Source organism: Pundamilia nyererei, unplaced genomic scaffold, assembly GCF_000239375.1.
Source record: "Pundamilia nyererei isolate P.nyererei 1_Seehausen unplaced genomic scaffold, PunNye1.0 scaffold00391, whole genome shotgun sequence".
In the NCBI taxonomy this organism is placed as follows: Eukaryota; Metazoa; Chordata; class Actinopteri; order Cichliformes; family Cichlidae; genus Pundamilia; species Pundamilia nyererei.
In genome coordinates, this window is record NW_005187792.1 from 313,935 (window position 1) to 336,842 (window position 22,908).

The following is a 22,908-nucleotide window of genomic DNA, read 5'->3' on the forward strand; positions in this document are numbered from 1 at the left end:
TTTTGCAATCGACAATTTCTTCTAGACTTTTATTCACAAACATGTCAATGACCTGGACTTCCCTGCAGAGGGCAGTACAAACAAGATTTTCTCACATAAGGGTATGAACCTGGCAGCCAGCCTGCGTCGTGAGTGATACTGCCTGCATGTGAGGAATGCTGAATCCATTTATATTGAAGAAGCCAGAACAACAGGAAAAGGCTCAAAAAAACATCAGTCAAAACCTGAGTTATGCATCGTGGTCAAGTAACAAAAAAAAACAGTGCTGCAAATAATATACTTGCAAAAACTAATAAAATTGGGGCTTTTTGCTCATTCTGCCCCGTTTTCAATGTCAAATGAATTTTAATGTTTGCAGAACTGGTGAAAATGGAGGACCTTTCATGGAACAACATCCAACGCAGCCAAAAGAGGTGAAGCTTGCTTGTGATGTTCCCGTGCATTAACATAAATGTAGCCTGTCTACAGCTTTGGCATGCAGCCCTCACAAACTGACCTTTATACAAGTTTGCTTGATATTTGGACAAACAATATGGGGAAAATGCCAACCATTGTTTTCCACCGTGGAAAACTGAAAAGTAACAAGTACAAGATAATGCATCCTGTTAACAATCACTTGTATCCTTTGTGCACTCATGAACTCAGTTTCCAGAATAAAAGTAATTCATTCTCTGCCAAAATAATTGCAGTGATAAGACTAATTAAATGCTGTGTTTCCTTAGTGACTGGATATTGATTTAGCTGTGAGTGATTATAGTTTTGTGGTTCGTTGTATCTAGCCCGGGGGGTCGTCATGACAGGACATAGTGGGGCATTTTAAAAGATACATCCTTCCAGTGCAAGCGGAAGAAAAGGTTACAACAGCCCATATAAATAGCATTCGTGTAAACATAAAACACATAACCCATGCAGCCTGTGAACAGCGATGTTTCATTGAGGTTTGACAGAAGCATACATCTTACTGCCAAGCAAAGGTCTCCATTTAAGCTTAACTTTTTTTTAAATTGTCTTCCATTTTCATGTCAACACATCTATATGTAGATCATTCTGAAGTCCGTTCAAAGTGGCTCTGTATCTTTTCCATACCCCTGCTAAGCTGTCACATTTTCCCATGATGTAGAGTGAGCCTTTCAGGTTTCTTTTGTGCTTTCACTTTCTGGATTGTCTAAATAAGTGTGAAAAGAAACATCATCCACAAATGTTTTTGCTGGTATTTCAATCCAAAATAAAAAGGGGGGATTCAAAGAAGAAACACACACAATCCAGCCACAAAGCTTAATTAAATGCTATTTTTTCCCACTCTTTGCAAACCATTTCTTTGTTGGCTTCAGTTGTCATTTTGATTCCCGTCACTGTGACCTGTCAGGCTCGACCTTGGACTCTCCGTTCTGTTTGTCGTTGGACTTCAGGGACAGGTGCGTGGTCACGGTAGCCGCCTGAACCACGGCTTTAAAGCTGCGCTTTCTCTTTTGGACGTTCTGCTCCGGGTGGAAGATGATGACGTAGACTTTGGGGATATAGAGCATGCCCAAGGATACGGTGGCGCTCAGGCTCATGGACACGGTCAGAGTGGTGGTTTGGATGAACATCTGCAACAGAGACGGAGGAGTTCAGAAAAATCCTTCCACACACACTCTTCTGTGTCACTAAGAAAATTATAGATTTGTTTGTTTTGTTTTGGTGCTTTTAGCCTTTATTTGACGGTTTGCAGGAAAGAGGGGGAGAGAGGGCATTTCAGCCATAAGGCTTAAGAGCGCCTGCTCAACCAGTAAGTTAAAGTAGTGCCCATAATGATTCATTAATTATGGAAAAAGTGGCTGGCTAATCAAACTTGCTAGCTTTAACCGATAATACTTCACCTTCACGTTCAAATTCTGGCACCAAAAAGCCCAACATGGTGTAGTCAAAACACAGAGTCCAGAAATCCATAGGTGAGCTTGCCATGGCTATATCCATTTGTTATATACAGTCTATGGTAATATATTTCCAATACCGCAATATAATTTATTTTAATAACCCAAAAAATATTGTTTGGCGCAATAATTTATACATAAACGCAAAACAACAAGATGTCTTATTGCATCTACTCGCATTTTCCAGTAGGTGAGCAAGCACATTTTTCAATTTAATTAAATTTTATTATATTTTGGTGTTCTGACCCACAAGAGGAAGCAAGGGGTCAAAGTTGAATGCCCAATGGAGGTGGTGTGTCCCAATTTCATGCATACTGGATGCAGCAGCAAGGATAGTTTGGAAAGCAGGGTACATGTAATCTCCGCTGTCACAATGCAGTCCTTACAATTTTCATCTCAAAGCAGGGAAGGCAGTGTTTTCCCCCTGATGAATGATTTATGATCTAGTATATGAAGTCAGGAAAAGAGCCTCTATTTATGGGCTTTGACCACATCTAGCTCCTCTTCCTCTTTTTTTCCTTTTTTCTTGTTTTGCATGCATCCGACAATAATCACAGTGAGCGACTTCTTCTGAGATCTGCCTTCAATGAATTATAAAAAAAACCCTCATTATTCAAGAAAACTAAACAGGTCATAAATAAATAAAACCACAAGTATCATAAATAAGAAATGTTTTGTGCCATAAATAGGTCGCAAGTTGCATAATATCCTCAGCAGCAACACATCCTGGCTCATGTCCATATAGTACAGTTCCTTTTATCATCTTTTACATGTGTTTGTCCCTGTAGTGACGTCTCCCTTTATGAACGGAGCTGTTTACTGTTTAGGAGTGAAGTGGACTGAGGTTATGTGGCCCGAGCAGAAGGACTAGCTGAGAATCACTGTATGGTCCTTTCATAGGTAATTACAGTCATCACAGGTAGATCACCTCCTCCAACATGTGATGGGAGCATAACAGCCGCTACGTTCATGAGCCAGACAAAAGTTAAGGTCTATATTTAGCTCTTTTTCTAAGTGATGATTAATTGAATGGGATGGCTGAATTGGTCTTGGAGGGCTTCTTATCGTCCCTCTGCACATCTGACCTCCTTTCCTTTTCTTAATTCACTTCATTTCCATTTGGAAGAGGTGAAAAGACTTTGAAAGCACCTCAGGCAGTAATTGTTTCAGCCTGACTGGTTCATAATACAGCTCTCTATTAGCCAAAGCCCATCTCTATTTTTCAAATATCCCCCCCAACTGTCTTGTACTTTGTGACGGCAGCAAATAGCCCACAAGCTAAATGAAACCCTCAGTACAGTGGGAGCAGGATGTCCTGCGAGTACAGCAGGAAGCAAATACGATATGACAGGCAACAAACTCAAATTTCACTTTCAGCATCTGAGGGATTCATTTACTTTCTTACAGTTCGTGTGTTACTGTGCATTACGTAACTCGATTCAGCATACTGTTTATTTTAACTGTAAGTGGAGCTCAGGGAGTGCTTATGTAATGTAACGAGATTTAATTATGATCTTGAAAAAGATCAAATTTGACTATGCAGAAGAATTTATTGACCTATCATTTAGTGGGTCAAATTATTTCTTTTAATTTCTTTTTGTCCCAACCCAACACAAAGAGCAGCCAGAAATAATTCAGCTATTCATTTGTCCTTTTAAAAAGTGACATTTTTACTAAACAGATTTATTTTTGAGCTGAAGCTATTATATCAGTCTCTGAAAGTCATCATCTGAAAATTTCCTGCTATTCTTTGTCTCATATAAAAGTTTTTGTTTTTGTTTTTTCTTGCCTCCAAAAACTGTTGGCCTACTCCAAAGAGGTTGTTAAAATTTCCTGAAAACACAATCATCAGAACTGTAAAATACCTTTCATTATTATTATTAATATTATACATAAGAAATTGCCATCTTCAACCAATTGAACACATTGGATTTGTATCATCAAATCAAAAAGCCACAAGTTATACTCTATTATAATTCATAACTTTACTTTAAGTAGATGTACAAAGTGATAGCAGCAACACAAATAAAATTTCACATCTAAAAATACTCGCTGGCCCCAGAAATTATGATATTACCTGTGATGCAGTTATGTGCGAGTAGGTTGTTGTACTCAATTTCAGGAAAACCTAGTTGCGTCAAGTTCATTGTTTTTATTTTTCATATTTCAAAATAAATAAATAAAGGCAGACAAATAAAAGCACTGATGTTATAGGTACAATATTTTATCTAAATATCGTGGAGTTTTTAATCTCTTTTTTTATTCTCTAATAAATCACCAGATCATTTTCTCACCTAATTGATTTATATTGTCAGACCAAAATCCATATAAATTTGACAGGATCTAAAAGGGGAAAAACAGGAAATTTTTCACATTACATGCTTTACATAAGCAGGTAAGAATTCATTAACCAGTGATGTCAACTGAATATTCAGGTAATCAAAACTTCACTCTCAGGATATAAAACTTGTTGGCCAGTGGTGGATGTTTTAAGGCTGTAGTTAACCCTCCTGCATAATTCACTTGTATTCCATTTATCAGCATTTTTCACGTCATTGTCATTTGGAAGTAAAATGCCCCTCCCTCAAAGTTTATTTTTTCTCTGTGCCGGCCTGCTTTCCGTTGCCAGACTTTCTCTGACGTTTGGTGGTGTATGCTCTCCACATTCACAGTAGCCTCTTCCTGTTTATATGAACATTTTCAGAATTTCTGAAACCATGCACTGCCCTTGTTACATTTCTTACCTTCTCTGTAGACTGCGCTGTGCCAAAGAAGATGGGTACAAAGGCCAGCCAGATGATGCAGGTGGTGTACATGGTGAAGCCGATTGGTTTGGCCTCATTGAAGGTCTCAGGAACTCCTCTGCTTTTAATGGCATACACCGTGCAGGTGATCATCAGTACAATGCTGTAGCTCAAACACAGTATGAGGGACAGGTCGGACATGTCGCACTTGAGAATTCCACGGGCAAACTCTGGGTTTGGAGGCTTCTGCTCTTCATAGTCAATGATGGTGTGTGGGGGGATCACACCAAACCAGATGAACACCGCGAGTAACTGTAGAGGAAAGGAGCTTTAGACTGCTGCATGAGCTTTGACTTATCTATGGCGGAGAAGCATTGATAAGCTTACCTGCACTGAGATGAGTATAAAAGTAATGATAAGCTGAGAGGTCGGGCTGATAAACTTAGGAGGTGTGACCGACTTCTTGCCCTGCTCAAAGATGCGGTAGATCCGGTTGGTCTTCGTCAGCATGGCGGCGTAGCTGATGCACATCCCGAGCCCCAAAAACAGGCGGCGGAAGGCGCATATTGCCACACTGGGCTCTGCAATCATGAAGAAGGTGATGAGGTAGATGAGGAAGATTCCTGTCAGCAACACATAGCTGAGCTCTCTCCCAGAAGCCCGGACAATGGGTGTGTCATTGAAGCGGATGAAGGTGACAATGGCTCCGGTGGTTGCTAAGATGCCCAGGATGGCCAAGAAGACGGGGATGATGGCCCAGGGAGAGCTCCACTCCAGCTTGATGATTGGTGTGGGGCGGCATCCCGTGCGGTTCTCCAAGGGCCTCATGTCGAATGGGCACATGTCACAGGTGAATTCATCCAGCAGATACTGGTAGCCATCACAGAGCTCGCAGTGCCAGCAGCAGGGAACACCCTTGACCATCTTTTTCCTCTCGCCAGACTCGCAGGGAAAACTGCACACCGACTCTGGAATTTTACGGTCACCGCCCGACCACTGCATCTCCTCTGACTGAAATGGATGCACACACACAGTGTGTTACTATATTACAGCTGGCTGTGACTTAACACAAGGCTAATAACTGTGAAACAAAACTCCTCAAAAATACTTCTTCCACAATCACTTAAAGCCTATGAAAGCCAGGTAAACTGGCATAAAAAGAATAAAATTGTTAACTTATTACATTTCACAAATAAAAATTTCCTCACATTGTCACCATATTTTTAGTTTTGGTTTACAAAGAAAATCAAATGCTATACTATGATGGGTAGGGAAACTTGGAAAAGATGCCTTTTTTCTGTCTGAAGCTATCTATTCTGTAGGAAGCTTTCAGCCATCTGGCAAAAAGCTTGCAGTAAAAGGAATCTTAGAATGAAAGGATAGTTTGCAATTTTGAAAATTATACTTTCTTGCCACTTTCATATCTGCTGAATGCAAGGTTTAGCATAGAAACTGGAAAAGGTAACTATCTATATCATCTAAAAAGAACAAAGTGTCGGGTCGTACTGTAGCAGAAACGTACAGCTTTTGCACCAAATAATTTCATGGTCATGGGAACTGGATGCTGGGCACCTTCAGCTTCTAAGGTGACGACCCCACAATAATAGAGCAAAAACTCTAACATTTAGATGCCCCCCAGTGAGCAAGCATTTGGCAACAGTGCGAAGGAAAAACTTCCTTTCAGCACGAAGAACCAGACTCGCAGAGGGGCAGCCATCTGCCACAACCAGGGGGTGAGGGGAGGAAAACAGGACAACGAGACATAATGTTAAACTAGAGCTTTGTTTCCAGTTTTTATGCAAAACTAAGTTAATCTCTCATCTTCTCATGCAGCAGAAATGAACTTCTGAATATCACTCTGTACCACAACTGTAGTAAAAATAGACATTTACATCGAGGCGAAGATGGTTTGTCCACTGGCCGATATTCTTGTAGCCAGGATTGCTGACATTGGACATCTGGTACTGGAAGATGTCATATCGACCCGGAGCATCTCCATTCTCATTGAACATCACTCCAGTTCCTGCGCTACCTGTTAGATGGAGACAGTCTAAATGACCTATGCACTATCAAAAGAAAGCCAAAAGTCAGAAGGCATTCAAACTGCCTTAACCAGAGAAAAACACCCCCATCTTTAGCGGCAGAGAGAACACCCACACACTGTTGAATGCAGCTTATTGCTTACTTCACTCTTGTGCAATCATGTGAAAGCTGAGTGCAGGATGCTCTTTAGTGAAGGCTCTCCTCCACGAGTACAGTCTTTCAGTGCACTCTCCTCTGTTGCCCTAACGTGATTGAATGTTCCTCTCGGGTCCCTGCAGGCGCTCAATCAGAAAATCTTCCATACAAGCCAAGGTCATCCAGCAAGAGGAGTGCAATAAATAGGATGCTTTCACAGGACACTTTTTCTTTTTCCTTTTTCCAAACTGCAATATTTTTGTATGAAAGATGAGGATGAAAAGCGGGTTCGTTGTGTATAGAGAAGAGCGAGGACGCAGCCCAAGGGAGGGGACGTGCTTTGAAGAAATGCGCCGTGTTCTGCAGCTAAGCACATTAGCAGAAACATCTCAAAGCTTCCGTTTTCAACACGACCTCCCTTCCGCTGCGTTCCCTTTTAAATTTGCTTCTTTTTAAAAACCTCTCCAGTGGCAGAGAGCGGTAGTTAGAAAAGCATGGCTTTTGCTAACAAAAAGATCTCCTTGCAGCATTTCTCTCCCCAGCAGCAACGAAATGAAACTCTCCTTTTATCTAAATAGCTAGACATATCATGAGGTAGGTGCGGAAAAACCGACTGAAAGTTGGAAGCTCACCGTTGAAGTTTACAGAGCGAATGTATTGGAGGAGCATGCGTCCATCTACGGGGTCCATCTTTTCGCACACGCCCATGGAGCCAGCACAGAGGTCCAGGTGCATGCTGTGCAAGGCGTGGGCCATGGCGTACACAGCATCAATCACAAACTGCACCTTTCCCTCCTGTTCGTACTGAGAGTCTCGGCTGATTCTTTCGTCACCTGCCGGACAACAAAAATGACCAATACATAAGTCAGATAAGGTGACACTTTTTATTTTCGGTGCTGCTCCCTGCTTACCTGTACATTTTCTTCTACCAGGATCGTATTTTATCCCAGGGCGAGTTAGTTTACACTTGAAGTCATCCTCCCAGAATTCTGCAAACCAGATGTTTCTCCTGTTGTTCTCCAGCGACCTCGAAGTGAAGTACTGGTCGAACCCTGAATCGTTTACGCATTTAATTTAAAAACAGTTAAAATAACAGGACTTCACATGTTGGAGCAGAGATAATGGTAAAAAAAAATCCTTTGAAATATGGCTCTAAGTCACTTTTCAGAATTTATACAGGCTGGAAATATCAGATCGGGATATATCAGACTTATCAATCGTTAATTTCCTTTATTTGGTGCATTGATATTAGACTCATCTGTCAATGTCACAGGCTTCTGTGGGTATGCTTATTGGATCCAGCTGTTCAGAGTTAGATTTAAGGCTCATTTAATACATTTTCCTACCGTCAATGGAGGCTCTTTTAGGCAGGATGGTGACAGCACCCTCAGCCACCTCCTCCTGGTCTTCAATCGCAGAGTTTTTGGATCCCCAACTATCCGATCCAACAAATAGGAAGTGGCCTGTCAGGTTGGCCTTTTTGGCAGCCTGCAACACCCGTCTAAAAGATACAGTTATATATCATGATGAAATTTCTTCTTCTTCTGTCATTCTTTGCTCAGAGTGGTTAGAACAGGAGACTACATAGTTAAATGTAAAACAGCATCCTTGTGGGGGCCTCTGGATGTCTGGAGTTTTGATCTCCTCCATATCTGCTTCATACCCTGGAGGACGGGGCTGTGGCTCCCCACACTCCCTAGCAGATCGTTACATGGAGAAACCTTTGGAATGCAAGCATGCTGATCCACACAGGTATGCACACAGGTGTACACACGGGTATTCACAGATGCGGACTACAGCTTTCTTGGCTGCTGCCTCAAAGCACATTGTGCTCTATCTATCTTGCGTGCTGCACAATATCGTTTATTATTTAGTATCTACTGATATCTACTGCTAGCTAGTTTGTGATGGTGCTGTTTTTTTTATTATGTTGCTCTTTGTTGTTTGCTTTCTCCTCTGTTTTTTTTCTCCATACAGGTGACCCAGGTGTTGTGTTTTTTTTGTTTATTTGTTTTTTTCCTTTCGTCCCCCCCTTCTCACCGTCTCTTCTCCCCTTTGGTTTTCTTTCTCTCCCTCTCTTTCTTTCATTCTTTCTCCCTGTCCTATCCCCCAGTCATGTCTGTCCCGTTTGTAGCAACTGAAAATAAAATAAATTCATAATTATAATAAAGGTCAATCAAATGGACCAATATGGCAAGGCCATGATGATCCACTTGGTAAAATAAATCCGCTTGGCATCTTTCTTGGCCTTAAGACAACAATTCTGATGGCTAAAGATCCAAACGGGACCAAAAAAAACACACAAAAAACAGCATCCTTGTGAATATCTTGCAGACTTCATGTATCTAATACACCATGCAGCAGAGCATGACTCACTTGATGTCGTCCTCATTGGCAAAGATGATAACCCCGCGAGCGTTGGAGGTCTCCATCAGTCTCTTGATGATTTTATCAAACTCCCCTGGTCTGGGCTCTCGTGGAATCCTTATGGACTGTGCAATACACAGCCCTCCTGTGTCACAGACCAAAAAAATCATCTTTTATTGTTTGCAGTGTTAGCATGCCAACATTAAGTCAGTTGTAAAGGTAGCTAGGTTTTCCCACGACTCTGCAAAAACAACACCCAGCTAAGGTGTTGGGGTTTTTTTGTCTGCTAATTATTTAGATTAATGAGCTTAGACCTATGTGTCAAAATAGCAATAATATCATAACATGAAAATCCTTGCTGTACACACAATATTATATGACCAAATCCTAGTAAATTCCAGAATGGGAAGAACACACTCAAACCTTTCTGCTGTACTGAGACTGAGCCCAACACCCACCACACAGTATCAGATCTTTGTTTTGGGTTAGAGTCGGGTGGACCAATCCAAATATCAATATTAATGCTATTATTGGTATTAGATCAATACCAGCACCAGTAGATCGACAGTTTGTCTTTGTTCTCCAAGTTCAGTATGCATCTCACCGAATTGTGTTAAATACTAAAAAAAAAAAGTCTCCGAAAAACCCAGTTTCAAAATACATGAAACCTGAAAGGTGTGTTTTGTTGTATTCACTAATTCTTTCAAAAAGCAATGGTCATTAACATGTGTTCTGAATTTGCATATAAATTATGATTAATCTCTGAAATAATAATGCACTGCTCTCACTCTGAGCTCCCTTCGGTCGATAATCCGATTTTTTTATACCTGCACCTCTGTTTCACACACACTTTAGAACTTATTGTCCCATCCTGGTTAAATTCTGTTATATCACTGCAGCCATGGGCAGAAATGATGTGTAGGGGGAGACAGAGGTCCTCACCTCCAGTGTTGCCTTCCTCATTGTAAACATAACTGCATGTTGCTGAGATGCAAAATGATTCATTTGAGTATTGAAAGATGGATTACCTATCACTGCATGTCATTTCCTAACTCTTTTAAGGTAAATTTCAAACAAAGGATGCGTAAGACATTCTTTTAATTATTAATTATTATTTCACCGCCCAATAGAAAGAAATGGTTGTAACCAGCTTGCACTCTGGCAGCTCTCTTACCTTTAATCTTGTTCTTCAGGGCAGTCATATCTCTAAATGCACGAGATGATCCGTCTCCAATTAAAATTATTATAAATGACTGAATTTGATCTAGATTCACCATTCAGATACAATGTATAAAATATTATGGCAAACCATCCAGAAGTCAAGATAGAGATATTTCCATCTGGATAAAGTAATGGACAGCAGACAAAGCTGTTAGAGTCTGTCCCGTACTGTCAATCACTGATGTATGTGAATTTGATCATATTAAATGTGATCACTAATACATTAGGACTAACAGGTCACCCCATCGTATAGATTTAAAAGCACAAATGATTTTATTAAAGCATTGCTCCTTCCTGTCTTTTAATGAGTGGGAAAAACACAAATGACTAATCCCTTGTTGTCGTGACACGTCAGTGCAGTCAGACACACAACCTGCTTCTCTGGAGATCTGGAGGAAGGCATCCACTCCGCTCTCTCCGTAGTTGCCCTCAGATGCCAGCGTGGACACGTAGTTCCAGCCCATGTTCTTGACGATGTCCACCATGGCCTGAGCCTGGTAGGAGTCAGGAGGCACCACACGGGAGAAGAACTCGTAGCGGCTTTTGTCGCTCAGCTCTGGGGCAGTCGATGCATAGCTGATCTGGGGGATCTGAGACACAGGGATGGGTCATTTGTGATGAAAGAGTCGGGTCAAATGGAAAACATGAGCAGTGCTGATTATTAGGCCAATATGTGAATCCAAAGGTAAAAGGGATGACAAGAGGCAGTGAACCATGTCAGGAGCATGATGCACTACTTACTCACAGGCAAGCCCTTAAATGGATGCCTCCCACAGTAATACTGGCAAGTCACAGTGCATTAAAATCCCAAAATTGGACTATCATAGAGCGTTCATCTCTTGAAAAGCCCAGAGCTGGTTTGCGCTAACGATACAGCCAACGTCACAGTAGAGTACAGATGGTGGGAACCAGAGCAGTAAAGGGGGAAAATAAGGATGGGAAGCTTAATTTGTTGGTGTGCTACATCTTTAATGACACAGTTTATGTCGACAGTCTCAACCCTGAACCTGCTAATGCCAGTCCCCCCAAACCTGGCTAACATCCAGCCCTCTCTGGAGAGCACAGAGAGATAAAGGTATTCACAAGGGGCAGTGACGGGGAGAAGGAGAGAGGACCGAGAGAACCATTTCACAGATTATCTGCAAGGATTAGTGTGGTTTTAGTCAAATTACATTAAGCACAGAGGGAGAGACAGAGATCAGGAGCCTAGAGAAAGGTTAGCATTTCTCAGCTGTAAGCCATACAATACATTTAATTCTAGTGGCCACATGCAGCTTGCATTTGCTGCTCCGCGTTAACCCCGTCAGTCTCAGATGTACTGGTAAGCCTCTGTGGTCCAGACCACATCCTGAAATCAGGTTGGTGAACATTCCTGCCCTCTCCTTCCCCCTTGTAAGAGTGACTGGTATGTGACATCATCAGTGTCCAGAGGAGTCTGTATCATTGTCTGAAAAGTCACTCAGATGTTTGCATGCAAAATTATAATACACAAGACAAACACATAATCCTCTCCCAAATTAATCCCACAGAAGCATCTGCACCAATTCACTTGTTAAAATCAATAAGCCTTATCACTAACATAAGCATCCTCTTTTAGTCCAGTCTTGCTGAAATCTGCTTACAGTCATAAAACAAGTGAAGCTGAGAAAGAAACATTGTAATTTGAACAAACTAGACTGACTCATCAAGACACTGAGCCCGGGTATAGAATAAAGAGGCTGACAAACATGGATATAATTATGACCCTCTGGAATGAGTCAGTATAGAACATTCGCCTACAGGTGCATCTTACAGGGGTTTGTGAAAGCTATATTAATGGGTTAGTTATTTTACACAACCTTGAATTATTAAGGGTTTAGACCCTAAAATATTAACTGTCAATGAACATGTTAAAGAGTTAATTGCTTCAGAGGTATTTGCAAAATTTATAAAAACTTCATTAAAGAAAACTCGATGAATGCATGCTCTATGTCTCATTTAAAAATAGTCTCATATAAGATACCTTACATTATTTATAGTTTATGCTCACCTATTGAAAAAGGAAAAAAATAAACTAAAGATGCATTTGGAGCAGGTTACAACAAAAAGTGTATTGGTTATGAGCAGATGTTGAATATGTAAAGAACCTCAGACTAGAAGCATTTGCGGTCTGGAAAGCAGCACATATGGACGGTAGGAGGAAACGCACTATTTAGCTAAATCTACTTCACACTGGTCACAAATTGCTGCTATCCTAGAACCAATGTCATCCTGTTACCCTGACACTATTTTGAGCCCAGGGTCCTGAGCTGTTGAGAGGGGCTTAGTGGAGTTGGTGAATTCTGTAGTTAATACCTGCCCTCTACCCAAGTTGTGGATTCTGAGCTGAAGGAGGAGCAACTTGGATGGAGGGCAGATATTAACTGCAGAATTCACCAAAACAGAAACATCCAAACACATCAGCCTGGTTGTTACAATTTTTTAGTATTACTTGCTTGCCCCAAATGTTAGATTTGCACAGACTCAGTGTTCCATCATTGCTATAAACAATGTGTAATCAGTGTAATCAGTGTTTAAAGGTCAATCACCTGTCAAAGAAAAAGAAATACCTGGATTAACCTGCAGATTCCAACAATTACAATGGATTCACGGCCCTGTAAGTGTCACTCTGACAGGCAGCAATACACAGGTTCATTCAGGTCACATAGCTGTTTCAGTTACACTGCTTTATAATATCATCAAGAGGTGGGATGTTTATCTCTGTAGAGCAGCAGTAAGTTCTTTAGGTAAAAACATAAAGTGTCTCAATAATATTTTGGCATCAAACGTCTTCATCTATCGTTTGTCCAACCCTTTCCTTAACTGCTTATCCAATTCAGGGGTTCCAGAAGTACTGGGGTGGCTATACCAAAGGCAGGGTGCACCCTGGGCAGACGCGCACACGTATCGCAGAACTAACACAGAAAAACAGACAAACATCCACACTCACATTAACACCTACGGCCAATCAACCTTACATCCAATCCAATTTCTCTTTGAATACCTGGAGCTCAGACTACCCAGAGGATGAATTCCATCAGAATGTAATCATGACCAAGGTCCACATTATCTTCTAAGGAGGGATTTAATCAATCTCAAATTTTAATAAAGAAGACCTAAATCTGCAGCGACCTAATCACAAATACTGTAACTCTACTGAGGCAGGAAATGAAGGTGCAGCTATATAAATTAACTTCATAAGTGCGAGCTCTCGCACATAGGACGTCTGTTTATTGGCCACAGCTGGTCACTGATATCACTGCAAGCTGCTCAAATCTAAAATTAGGAATGTATTCCATATAGTTGCTCATTTTCTGGCACAGTGCCCTCGGACTTGATGTGTGTAAATCATTTTTTTTAACATAGTGCTTCATCTCCTTTTGTGGCTTCTGACTGGTTAAAATGTGGCGGTGCTGTTTGTGATCCTCACTCACTTTCTGAGTGAAGATTTTAGATGCTTTAATACTTTAGTAATACTTAATTCTTTCAAAGTGTTAAACTTTTACCTTTATTTTGCAAGCATGACAAAAGGAGAAACACTAAAACGGTAAATTTAAAAAAAAAATGCCTTAAGATTCCAGTAGTTGTAAAATATTAAGCAAGAATGAAAGAAATGTTAGCTGATTACAGTTTGGTTAAACTTGTTTTCTTAAGAATAATTGTCATTGTCTCTCCTGACTTGAGAGTCCAAACCCAGTGAATGGGAACTACTGTGCTCTTTCTTTGTGAACAGATTCAGGAGAGGTTGTGAGGGGATCATTTTATCAGCTTACATTCTCAAAACACTCCCTGTCCCAAATATTTTGCCCCTTCACTGGTTAACAAAGCTAGGATGGTTAAAGAAATCTCACCGCAAACAGTCTGAGTACATTGGCCACCATGATGGACACCGAACTTCCAGATGCACCAATCACCCCAACCACCCTCTCCGGTTTTGGGAATATCGGAGGCTCTCCGTTTGAGCAGCGCACATCCGAGTTGTCCTTCTGGATGAGGGCCTGGACAAAGGTGAGCGACTGTTCCAGGGCATACGTGTCTCTGGAGCAGGTGTCGAGGATCCGAGCCCCAAGTGTGATGTTAGGCAGCAGCTCGGGATCGCTGTTGATCTGGTCCAAGGCATAGAGCATGGCCTCCAGTCGATGGATCCCTTTCTCTCTCTTGATCTCTCCGCAGGGTATCCCAGCCGGACCCCGAGAATGCATAGGGAAGAGGCCGCCCAGGGTGATGTCGCCTTCGATTTTGATGGACTGAGGCTGGGTGCCCTGCTGGGCACGTGAGGCTGGACTGAAACCCACCAGTAGAACCCAAAGCAACCGAAGCCATGGTTTGTATCCATATGACGTACCAAACCAGGAGCACTGATGGGATGAGAGGACCTCTGATATCATGATGACCAGCAGAGGTACTGACAGCACTGGGCCACTCCCTCTACCTTTGACGCCTGAGGGAGTTAAGAAAAGGGGTGTTAACATCTGGTTATTATTGAAGTTAGAGCATGTAGAAGCTTCATACACTTTATTCTCTCCAGTTTACCTTATTAACTATTCTTTTTATGGCTCCACCACATCCATGAAGCAGTCTGGGTTGAATTTTTAAATACAGCATCCAACTTGAAACGCATAAAAATGTAAAATTCTGTGTGTCCCGTGCATCATTTTATAAATATTTTTCTTTAATTCCTTATGGCAATTATGATATGTTTAAGGACGATAACTGCAGAGCTGCAGAGTCAATGCTAACAGTGATTCCCTTATTAGGTAATGATGCAGAAAAAGCACCTACAGTCTAACATCGTTTCCTGTGCTTTGAATGAGAGCTGGGAAAACGTAGGAGAAAGAACAAAATATAAGCGATAGATGGAGGTGCACTTAAAAAAAAAAACCTGTGGCTGAAGAGTGGATTTTAGCCAAGATGCAGGATGACACAGAGTGGAAGCTTTTACCATGAAGAGCAAAGAGGCGATGATGGAAAACACTATAAATTTTGCAGAACAAAACATTGACTAAATCCTGACCGCATTTCATGCTTCAAAAGCCGGAGCAGGTTAATTATATCTGCACGAGGATCACTGCCAAAATCCACAATGATCAGTTGAGCCCGTTCCATTTAAAAAAAATCACAATTATAATTTCACAAGGCTCTAAATAATAATTACAGGATAATGTCATTTTCTTAGAATGATAAAAACTCATATTTAAAATACCTCTGCTATACCGTGATTATAAAGTTTTAAAAAAAAATACATGCAATCAATGCAAGAATGATTTGAATTTCCACAAGCTGCATTAATCACATTTTTTTTAAACTTCTTCATAGTGAAGAAGGAAGAAGATAAGTCTTACCTGCACATTCTTCATGGACCAGCCTTGATTTTGTCCATCACACAAACTCTTCCACGCAGGCCTCCATCCAGGGTCCAAAATGTGATTATTATATCTGGAAGCAAGGCTCTCCTCTCCTGACTGATCGTAAATCCTCTGTCATCTCAGTCAGCCTGTGTGCACTCTCAAAAATAACCAAAGACTCTCTAAAAACAATGGTCCAACAAAAAAAAAAAAATTTTTGTGGTTTAGCAAAACAAAATGAAAAAACAGAGTTCTGCAGCTTTTTTGGAGGGGGGGGGGTATAATATCATGTGAGAATCAGAGAAAAGTGCAACATTACAGCAGTGAGATTCTACAAATCACCGCCAAATCCCTTAAAAGCCCTCTCACATACACTCCCTCTCTCTCGTTCTTTTTCCCTTTGAACGCGCCTCTGTCTGGGCACCCCCTCCCTCTCTCTCATGAACCCTCTCCTTGCTCGTTCTCTCTGCACTCTAATGGCCACAGATTGGGATTATCATGCAGGCGTCTGTGAAGAAAGCACTAGGTGGACTAGCCCTTTTTTTTCATACAGCTGAACCAAATGCAGAACCCTCCCCCCTGCAACACACACACACCAGGATGATGGACCTCCGTCACTTTGAGAGATTAGATGAGCAGCGATTTGATTCGTACTCTCCCTATACGCGAGCGCACACACATGCACGCACACACATGCACTTCCATTCACACACCTGTCAACACTGGCACAATGGTGGAGAATATGAGAGCGCAAAATAGGTTTCTGCACCACAGAATGCAGCTGGATTAGATTTATTATTGATTTGAGTTGATGCTCTGGGAAAAAAAATGCAGCTGCCAGATCAGTTTGCAACTCACCAGTAAATTAGAAGACTGAATGTATCATTACTACCATCTAATGTATCAGTATGGACATCTCAAAGAATGCATCAAGTCTTCATACAGTGGAAATTAAAGCTCACAACACAGCTTTTCTTTTACACGTCACTTTTAATTTCAGTTTTTATGACATTTAAAAAAAGCAAAACAGATTCTCCTCCTCACTTGCAGAGTCTGCAAACCCAAGACTCTGAAGGTCTGAGGTCTACTAGTACCTGTGTAAATAGGGGTTATTTTCCCCCTTTAAAACTACCCTAAGAAGACAGATTTCTCCAAGCCATCCTCCGCTTTGGTGTACTCCAGATGAGATTTGAAGTACTGGCTTTTGTATCTCGGGCTGTTTCGAACATACTCAAGGTAATCAGGGGTTCCAGGGCAGATGACGTTGTCTGCCAGCAAGATACTGCCTTTCCTTAGGAGGCCACAGTCCTGATTCAAAAAAGAAGAAAGGCAAAACTGGAGTCATGGCAGAAAAAGCAAAGACTTTAATGAGTATAGGATGAGTCAAACAGACTTGCCTCTAGCAGCTTTGTGTCAGGAAGGTAGCGATCTTTCCAGTGATCCAAGAAAACCAAATCAAATGTTTTCACCCCAAACTGCTCCTTCATTTTGGGGATCCACTCGCCAGATGGGCCTTCAACTACCTGGATCTATTAAAAAAATAAGTAAATAGAAAATAAAAATTAAAAAAGGAATATTGCAATTTGACCCTATGCATTCCCTATGCAAATCAGCTTCTTTTTAGAGCTCCTCGTTACCTTATCCTCTAGTCCTGCCCAAGCAATAACCTGACGAGCAATTTTGGCGTAGTCTGGGTTAAATTCAAGAGTGATGATCTTGGCGCGTGGAGGAAGAAGGCTGGCGATGCGCACCGTAGAGTAGCCACAGTAGGTTCCCAGCTCTAACACAGTGACAGGATTCACTTCAGACACCACTGAGTCAAGAATGCAGCCTATGACAAAACAAAAAGAAATATTAAAGATATATAGTTAGATCGAATAAGGAACTGATTTTACTCATTGAGCATATCATTAGGAAGTCAGTACCTTTCTCATCCCCGACATTCATGGCCCATTCCTTCTGTCTGCAGAAGTTGTCGATGGCTTTCACCACGCTGCGAGGGTCTCCTCTAGTGGCGTTCTTCTGTACTGCATGTAGGAGTCGCTGGAGTTAGATGCAGGGGGAGAAAAAGCACCACTTAATAAAACCTCAATAAGAGTTTACGAGTATTAGTTATTAAATACTTATAACAGACAATACTTGGATTTGCACAGATATTTTGATCTGATGGTTGAATTTTTAAAGGGGATTTTAAACACATATGGATATAGTTTTGTTAATCTTATCACTTCTCGTGTTATGATTGCGGTTCCAGTGTTTCACACATTTCATAGATGTCCAACAAGAGAAAATTGTGGTCTGCACACTATAAATAAGAGCTAGATACTCATTTTTTCAACATGAGACAGAATCCAATGATATTTTCCTCTTATGAAAATATTGTTAAAGGGGAAATTGTGCTTGTGTTATTTCTTGTTATTACATTAAAACAGACTTCAGAAAGCCAGCTTAGGTTTTCGTCCAAACTCAGCAGGGTTCCTTCCCGCTGCACACCTGATCCCCATCAACCAATCACTCCCAGGAGCCACTCCCAGCCAGCACAGCTGTCTCACATTAGCTCATTAAGCGGTGCCGTATAGGCTGCACCCTCTTCCCACGCGTCTTTCTGAGTCGCCTTACACTTTTATTGGAGCAAACACACAATATACTGGGCCGCCAGGGCCCTTAATACAGCTGTCTGCTAAAAGAATGGAGCGTTACTTGCATATTTTGTGCTTCAGCTCTAAAGCTCTGTAAAACACTGGACACTATTTTAGGTGCACCTGTTCAACTGCTTTTTAATGCAAATATCTAACCAGCAAATTCCATAGCAGCAATTCAATACATTTAGGCATTTAGTTCAAACTGACCGGGGAAGAAGGGTGATTTAAGCGACTTTACTGTGGCATAATTGTTGGTGACAGATGGGCTAGTCTGAGTATTTCAGAAACTGTAGATCTGCTGGGATTTTCCACACACAAGCTTATATAAAGTTTATAAAGAATGGTCAGAAAAAGAGAAAATATTCATTGAGTGGCAGTTTTGTGAGAGAAAATGTACCAGTAGTAGGTCAGATGGCCAGACTGCTTTGAGGCAATAGGAAGACAACAGTGTGTCAACTTGCAGAGATTAATTCCCACATGGTATGCAGGAGAGCACTTCTGAACCCATATATCAAAACCTGAAGCAGATTGGCTACAATAACAGAAGACCACACCAGGCGCCACTCCTTTTGGGAAACTGAGGCTACAGTTCACACAGGTTCACCATAACTGGACAATAGAAGATTCTAAAAACGGTGACTGATCTAGTGAGTCTCAATTTTTGCTGTGACATTCAGATAGTGGGGCCAGAATTTGTTGTAAATAATACAGAAGTGTAAGTCCATCCTTTCTTATATCAAGGGTTTAGGCAGCTGGTGGTGGTGGTGTAATCGTGCGGGCAATATTTTCTTGGCACACTTTTGCCCTTTCGTACCGAATAAGAATCTTTTAAACCCCACAGTCTACAGGAATATTCTCAGGGAGGCTGCAGTGCTCCAATCCTTTCAAACTGGTTTATTAAACTTGACAATGGATTTTCTATACTCAAACGGCCCCCACTATCACCCGTTCCAATAGGACATCTTTAAGATTTATTTCCAAGCTCCTTAGTTGAACAGGAGATTGCATCATGGATGTGCGGCCAACAAATCTGCAGCAACTGTATAATCCTATCATGTGATCCTATCACCAATGCTCTTATGGATACCTTGTGGGAATGAGTCTCTGCATGTTGACACACTGTTGTCTTCCTATTGGCTCAATGCAGACTGGCCATCTGACCTACTACTTTCTAACTATTCTTTATAAACCTTGAATATGCTCAGCAAATCTACAGCTTCTGAAATACTCAAAACTACCTCATCTGTCATCAACAGGAATTTTTCCAGCACTTTCTTGAATCTGTGTCACAGAGCATTAATGGTGTTCTCAAGGGGAAAAGGCATCCAATTTAGTACTATCAAGGTGTACTTAATAAAGTGTCCTGTGAGTGTATTTCATACCCTAAGCCCCATACGCAACTAAAAAATGATATTAAAAGTAATAGTGTCTTTAGGGTCATTTGGTTTTCATTAAATTATTAATTAGTGTGTTTTCACACCTGTGGTGTTTAGACCATTTAAATCGAATCGTTTCGTTATCCCCTTTTCCGGTTTGTGTGGATGTATAGTATACAGTACTGTACAGAATATCACACTCGGGTTTAGACCAAAACAACCACACCGAGACACATGTGTAGGTGGTCTCATGTGCAAATGTACTTGTGTTGTTCATTTAGGGTGTGAATGTGATCCAAGCCTAGATCCAAAACAAACCACCCACTTTACACTGCAAGTTTGAGCTAAAAAATTTACTGTAGCCATGTATACCTTGTATTCTGGGATGTGGCAGGGTATTATAGATGTGCAAAGGTCTGTACAGACTAGCAACTAGCCGTGAAATAAATGTAAATTCTCTGTGTTCTCCAATTTTTAATAGTTCTCCAATAGTCCCCCCAAGGACACATCTGGCCAATAAGCGAACTGAACACTCTCATGTTGTTTGTAGTGAAACATTTAGGTTCACTTGTAGTTCATTTACATTTTTTTCTGAGTGAAAACAAACCAAACCATAGTAAAAAAAAACAACTCAAATTCATCAACTGATACGGACCAGCATAAACAAACTACGGGTGTCAAAATGCCCCTGATTTCATGACAACACATAAGCACATCTTTTTGTTCTTTGACATTATGGGGAATTGTGACGTGAATTTAAATCCATTTTGGAATAACGCTCTAAAATGACAAAATGTGGAACAAATGAAGTGCTGTGAATACTTACTGGATGCACAAGCTCAACTACAAGTTTAACTTTTCTTTCTATTTTCTACTCATTTTATGTTTTAAGCATTTCAACTCTTTTTCTTTTTCCAGTCCTTGTTTTGCTTTTACCTTTTTCTACTTTTTGCAGTGTGTTACTGACTCCACGCTCAAAAAACCTGTAAAACTAAATTATATAAAAATATTTAAATAAAAAAAACTTTAGGTTCATAATAGTTTTTGTTAATAGAATGTCTTTAGTATTTTTAATAAATATATTTGCAAATCGCTGCATTTCCAACTTGTGTATGTGAAAGAGTTTTAGGTGCATGACACTCTTACATTAACATCTCTGTAATAGTTATGGTCGCCGTGACACCCCCACCCCCACCCAAAAAAAAGGGAGGCTGAATGAAGAAAAACATAAGAAACCAGACAAGTAAGTTTTGACAATTTCAGTGAAAAGTAGTTTTTACTGAGTGGAACAAATGGTAGACGACTCTGCAGATTGCCTCACATTACTGTTTGTCTCTTAGATTTATTGCCATGAATCTGGTATGCTATATTCTTCGTGGGTGCCACGGATATTTTTACAGTTTATTGTTCACAATCATTTCTTCAGCTGTTTGCTTTCCAGTTTTGGTGAGCCCGTATCCACTAAGCTTCAGGTTTCTGTCCTTACCTGATATGAATGGAGCCCAGTGTGAACCTTTGCTGTTGTAGCCTATCTGCGAGTGGTCACTATATTTTTCACATGCTTTGCTTTTTCTCTCCATCTTGGTTCTGCCATAACTTTTCTATACGCTTCATACACTGTTAAACTAAATCACATCGACACAGTATGTGATGGTTGACACTGTGAGAGGTGAGTGTTTGTGGACGGCGCACCTGAGGACGTGTGGACTGGGTCAGTGTGTCCAGCATTCGCTCCACAATCATGTCGTGCCACAATAGCGCCAGTCCTCCATGATACTGCACAGCAGTGGGAATCAGCCATCTGTACAGAGCATACAGAAGAGCTGCTCCACCTGTGCAGCTGTAGAATAGAGTCAGCCACATGCTGCAACCAGATTGTAAAAATATCAGTTCAGTGCAGGTATGGTGTATAGTGCTATATTATGGAAAAGGACAATGATAAATGAACCCCAGACGCAGTGCAATAACGGCAAATCTGCATGAGATAAATGAAAGCTCCTCTCCTGTCTCCTCTCGCCCTACCTTTCCCTTTGTGTTGGGTTAATGAGATGGGTATTTATGCAGTGTACAGTTGCTGCTTCACTATCAGCTGCTGTTACCGCTGCTGCCATGTCCAAGATGAACGCCCACACGAAACTCAATATGATGATATCTCTCAAGGATATCAACTCCAATAAACAGTTGAAAGCACACCACACAGTGCTTTGTGTGAACCTTCCTCCTCTCAGGAGCAATTAGTCTGTTTAGATTTCTCCAGCACAGATAAATGGGTAAGAAAAGGGTGTGTGTGGGGAGGGGGAGCACAGCCAGAATTCTAAACAAAAGCTGCTTCTGTGGGAAAGCAGTGAAAAGCATGGCTGGAAACAACTCTACCTTGCACTAATAATACAACTGTGGGAGACCATTGGCTGTTGAGGTAATTCCTTTTGATTTGGAGTTTTAGTTGCATGGCAACTGGCCGGGGGTTAAGAGCTGTGTCACAAAAGGCAGAGCTTTGGGACTTTAACCTTTACTTACTTTACTTTGCTTCTTCTGAACATACAAGAACAGGCGCATAAAATAAAATGGAATTTTAGAAAGGCTGCATAAACACACACATGCTTGTTTATCATTATGCAGATGAACAGCTGCATGAAGTTGCATGCTTTTCCTACTATCTACCTGAATTCAAACTCCACTGGAACAAAAACAGAGAAGGCACAACAAAACTGGTAAAAAGGGAATTTGTGAAATGCTTGTTTGGTTTTGCATGGCTGAAATCAATTACCATTGATGTCCCACAGTTTCACAACACTATTTCACAACACTATTTCGCAAACTCTTCAGTCCATAATATGAATTCAAACCAGACTGAGCAGTGGTTTTTCTTTAGCAACTGCAGGACTAATTCTTCTTAGGAAAAAAAAACCCCGGTTGCATTCTTAAAATCTTACTTTTTATTACAATCCCAGGGAACAGAAGAATAGAAGACTTACGTGTGCAGGCAGGCTCGCTCTCAGCTCTCTTCTCGCTTCCCCTGCTGCTAGAGGAAAATCTGCTGGTTTCCTAACAGGCGGACATATGCCTACGTTTACATGAGGCTAACTCCTCCCTCCTCTTCCATC

At 41.1% G+C, this 22,908-nt stretch overlaps 2 protein-coding genes across 2 annotated transcripts; both read right to left on the reverse strand.

The window, feature by feature from the left end:
* Positions 1-5: 5 nt before the first annotated feature.
* Positions 6-15,990, reverse strand: grm6b (glutamate receptor, metabotropic 6b). The gene is made up of 11 exons (XM_005752932.1): positions 15,784-15,990; positions 14,293-14,882; positions 10,797-11,013; positions 9,212-9,347; positions 8,182-8,336; positions 7,747-7,887; positions 7,468-7,668; positions 6,550-6,689; positions 5,045-5,668; positions 4,658-4,969; positions 6-1,589 (listed from the first exon to the last, which is right to left on the reverse strand). Exons 2-11 carry the CDS (start codon positions 14,827-14,829, stop codon positions 1,350-1,352), a joined length of 2,703 nt encoding a protein of 900 aa, XP_005752989.1. The 5' UTR covers positions 14,830-14,882; positions 15,784-15,990; the 3' UTR covers positions 6-1,349.
* A 776-nt stretch (positions 15,991-16,766) lies between these two features.
* comtb (catechol-O-methyltransferase b) lies at positions 16,767-22,872 on the reverse strand. The gene is made up of 6 exons (XM_005752935.2): positions 22,780-22,872; positions 21,497-21,668; positions 17,712-17,829; positions 17,424-17,617; positions 17,184-17,315; positions 16,767-17,094 (listed from the first exon to the last, which is right to left on the reverse strand). The coding sequence occupies exons 2-6, from the start codon at positions 21,665-21,667 to the stop codon at positions 16,915-16,917; spliced, it is 795 nt and encodes a 264-aa protein (XP_005752992.1). The 5' UTR covers position 21,668; positions 22,780-22,872; the 3' UTR covers positions 16,767-16,914.
* Positions 22,873-22,908: the final 36 nt, after the last annotated feature.

Excerpts from the sequence above, each read along its gene's own strand:
- grm6b (XM_005752932.1), bottom strand. The coding sequence starts at position 14,829 with ATGATATCAGAGGTCCTCTCATCCCATCAGTGCTCCTGGTTTGGTACG. Across the intron at positions 8,337-9,211 it reads GCCAATGAGGACGACATCAA|ACGGGTGTTGCAGGCTGCCA; the intron begins GTGAGTCATGCT and ends TGTATCTTTTAG. Across the intron at positions 5,669-6,549 it reads CAAACCATCTTCGCCTCGAT|TCAGAGGAGATGCAGTGGTC; the intron begins GTAAATGTCTAT and ends CATCCATTTCAG.
- comtb (XM_005752935.2), bottom strand. The coding sequence starts at position 21,667 with ATGTGGCTGACTCTATTCTACAGCTGCACAGGTGGAGCAGCTCTTCTG. Across the intron at positions 17,618-17,711 it reads GAATGTCGGGGATGAGAAAG|GCTGCATTCTTGACTCAGTG; the intron begins GTACTGACTTCC and ends GTTTTGTCATAG. Across the intron at positions 17,316-17,423 it reads GGGCAGGACTAGAGGATAAG|ATCCAGGTAGTTGAAGGCCC; the intron begins GTAACGAGGAGC and ends TTTTTTTAATAG.